The sequence below is a fragment of the Myotis davidii genome, unplaced genomic scaffold (genome assembly GCF_000327345.1).
Source record: "Myotis davidii unplaced genomic scaffold, ASM32734v1 scaffold845, whole genome shotgun sequence".
NCBI classification, from domain to species: Eukaryota; Metazoa; Chordata; class Mammalia; order Chiroptera; family Vespertilionidae; genus Myotis; species Myotis davidii.
In genome coordinates this window covers 994,943-998,500 of record NW_006296223.1, presented here as the reverse complement: position 1 = coordinate 998,500, position 3,558 = coordinate 994,943, and the positions used below count along the sequence as shown (strand labels likewise).

Genomic DNA, 3,558 nt, shown 5'->3' with positions numbered 1-3,558 from the left:
CCGCCCGGGGCTGCGCCTACCTGTGAGTGCTGGCTCTGCCCGCAGCTACTGAGTCTCCAAGGGGACGGTTTGCAAAGGAAACAGGGCGGCCCTGACTGTCTCCAAGGCAACAGCCTTTGGGCCAAGCCCGGGTCAGGATGGGCCACGCACTGGCCAATGGCTCTGCTTGGTCCGTCTCTCTTCAGTCACCCCGGACGTGTGTCTCAGGCCTGTCTGCGCATGGCTGTGCTGTGTCCAGGGCGCAGTCACTCGGGGCAGCAGGAGAGAGCGGCCAGGCAGGGAGGGTGTGAGGTGGGGGTCAGGTGAAAAAGGGCTGCTCAGAGCGGCAGGCTGGCTCGCTTTGGGGGCTGAGAAAGGGGGCCCTAGTTCATCAGATCCCAGCCGGCCACTTGTGAGCGTGGAGTCCTCCATGATACCCTGCACTGAACTCACCCTCCCCAACCGATAGTCCGGCGCGGGGGTAGCAGAGCAGGCTGGTGGGGACCAGAGAGCAAGGGACAGCTGTGTGTCTGGCAGGAGGCAGCGGTGCACCGGGGGCTCCCTCCCCCTACAGGGACGCAGCAGTTACTCCTGGACATTGATCCCGGGGACTGGAGTGAAGGTTTGGGTGGTAGATTTGCATCTCAAAAGGCAGAAACAGAACTCATACTCACAGGCTCTGCATTCACTGCCCGTGACTGGCCCAGGGCCACTGTCCCTCCCCAGGTTGGGCTGGACCACAGTGAAGACCATTGGTGGTGACCATTGGTGGTGACACTGAGGCTCTGCAGTCCTCATCGGCCAATGCCTGGTTGAGAAGGGCTCAGCGGGGCCTGAGCGGAGTCTGGTCAAGGGTCCCCTGAGTTGACACAGGCCAGCACCTCTGATGGCCCAGGCGACGGTATTCTCTCTGCGGGCTCAGGTCTCTTGGGGCCTCTGTCCCGGCGCCGTGTCCGCCGGCTCCCTTACAAGCCGCACAGCATTCAGTGTTTGGCCTCGGGGCTGTGCTCAAATCTAGTCATAACTCAGGGAGTTTCAATTCTAATATCAATTTTAAATGGTCATTTTGGGTGCAATTTCAGAAAAATTGTAAGGTAGTTGACCCACTTCCTTTGGTGATTTATATACCTACTTGGTGATTAACCTTGTTAGGACTCAGCGAAGGGGACCAGCAGGTTCATATTCGTGGTGACATTTCCACCCGTGGCTGTCACTCACTTTCCACGAAACGACTGCTCTTTTCCAGGCTGAACAACTACAAGAAGTCCTGGCTGTACAGAGCAGGCTCCCTCCTCGTGCTCGGGCACCTCGTGCTGAACGCCGCCCACTCGGCCACGGCCCTCTACGTGTCCCACTTCAACTACCCTGGTGGCGTGGCCATGCAGCGGCTGCACGAGCTGGTGTCCCCCCGGACAGGTAGGTGCTCGGCTGTGCGGGACCCGCTGCAGCTTGGGCAGAGGCGCCCGGCCCGGTTCTAACCACGCACAAGGTTTTTCCCAGACGTTGTCCTGCACATCGATGTGGCTGCTGCACAGACGGGCGTGTCTCGGTTCTTGGAGGTCAACGACGCCTGGAGGTATGTTCCCACCATGTGTGACTGCAGGTGGGGACAATGGTGGTGGGGCTGGCGTGGGGCTATGGCCCAGGTGCACGTGTTCTCCTGTCTTGCAGATACGAGAAGAGGGAGGATGTGCAGCCTGGATCGGAGCACATGCTGGCCTACACACACCTGCTCATGGAGGCGGCCCCTGAGCACCTGGCCCTCTACAGGGACACACACCGGGTGCTGGCCAGTGTTGCAGGCACCACGGGGGTGAGTCTGAACCTGACCAGGCTGCCTCCCTTCAACGTCAACCTGCAGACAAAGCTGGTGCTTCTGGAGAGACGGCTCAGGCCCTCCTGAGGGAACGCCTAGCACCCGACGAGAACAGCACAGGCACAACCACACACATGACGTGCCTCCTACCCAGGCCCTGGAAGGCTGGCCAAAGCCACCCCGCCACCCCTGAGACAGGGACCCCACGTTTGCACTGCACACCAGGGGGCCTGGGCACAGCCGGCTGCCCTGGGAAGCTGCTTTGGGGAGGCAGCCACATCTGCTGCCCGTGGGCCTGAGCACCTAACCAAGTGCAGCCTTTGGGAAGGTCACGTGTCTGTAGCTGTGAAGTCGGAGCCTTCGCACCTGCTGGATGGTGTACCCCGACCTGAATCCCACACTGGGCGAATTTTTCTCTATCGTCCCAGGGACACAGTTCCATCATGAGGAAATTTCAGACATACACGTTCAAGTGGGATGAGAATTAAAGTTTGTACATCTTTTCTTCTTAGCCGTCTTATATGTGATGTTTCCAAAGAGTGCCTTCACCTAAGTTTTATTTTTATGTGATGAACTAGTGGCCCGGTGCACAAATTTGTGCACATTGAAAATAAATTAATTAGAAGAAATATTTTAATATCACTCTTCGCCCTTTCTCTATAATAGAAGAGTCAACCAAATTCACGATCGACAATGACAGATCGAAACGTGTGTTTGCAATTGACGCCAGCGAGAGCTTTATATGCATCGCGCATGTGCAAGTCAACTTGCTTCATTAGACCTGCTTTCTGGTTTAGCTAAACTTTTCCCAGCCCAGGGAAGCACCCCAACTTCTCTTTCAGGTAATTGTCAGCAACACAGCAGTAAATACCAACACGAAGCAGATGATTATTGTACATCACACAGGGAGAACAAAAGGTGAAATATTTAACTGTACCCCTGTTTGACTATATTCTGCGCAGTGAGAAAACCTGAAGTCATTTTCAAGGTCCACCATTTCTTACTTCTTTTCAATTGAGTCAAGTTTCTAAGCTTTCCAAATCTCCGTTTTCTGGCTAATGAAAGAAAATAGGATTCCACTGAGTCTCCTATCTACCTATTCTAGGACTTATGTGAGGACCAAATGAGATGAGGCACAGGAAAATCCTTCACAGACATTTGGTTAAATCAGTGGTCGGCAAACTGTCACTTGCGAGCCACATGCGACTCTTTGGCCCCTTGAGTGTGGCTCTTCCAGAAAATACCGACTTCTGCGCATGGGCCACAAAGTTTCTATTGCACTGTACATGCACGCCCGCACATGGTATTTTGTGGAAGAGCCACACTCAAGGTTGCCACAGAGCCGCATGTGGCTTGCCAGCTGCAGTTTGCCAACCACTGGGTTAAAGTGTGAAATGTTTCCACCTGGCTATAAAGCAAGTCATATTCCTGGGCTGAAGAAACTGCAAGGAAGCTACTCATTAGGGAGAGGAAGCCGGAAGTTGCTACATGACGTCATTACCCAGTGCTCACAGCCGCCGTTTCCGGGCCGGCCTGGGCTGTGGGCACGTTTTGCACCCTGGCAGCATCGGCTGTGATTTGGTGGCTATCGTTCCAGGGTGGTGGCGAGGCCTGTGTCCCACTTGGGGGCAGCCGAGTGTTGCTTTATTGGTGCCAGGTCTGCCGTTTCTCTAAATGGCCAGTGTGCATCACAGCAGCTCCTGCGTTGAGCGTCTGCCCGCTGGTGATCAGTGTGCGTCATAGTGACTGGTCGGATGGTCGGA

At 55.3% G+C, this 3,558-nt stretch overlaps 1 protein-coding gene across 1 annotated transcript in view; it reads left to right on the top strand.

Annotated features, from left to right (window-relative positions):
- Positions 1 to 2,302, top strand: part of ALG12 (ALG12, alpha-1,6-mannosyltransferase) — a gene marked incomplete at its 5' end in the record, with an annotated part of 5,528 nt that extends 3,226 nt beyond the window's left edge. The window contains 4 exons of the mRNA XM_006771096.2: positions 1 to 22; positions 1,226 to 1,395; positions 1,480 to 1,555; positions 1,651 to 2,302. The exon at positions 1 to 22 is cut by the window's left edge and continues 172 nt beyond it. Of these exons, the coding sequence (XP_006771159.1) occupies positions 1 to 22; positions 1,226 to 1,395; positions 1,480 to 1,555; positions 1,651 to 1,882 (500 nt within the window). The remainder of the gene's footprint in view (positions 23 to 1,225; positions 1,396 to 1,479; positions 1,556 to 1,650) is intronic.
- Between the last annotated feature and the right edge of the window lie 1,256 nt (positions 2,303 to 3,558).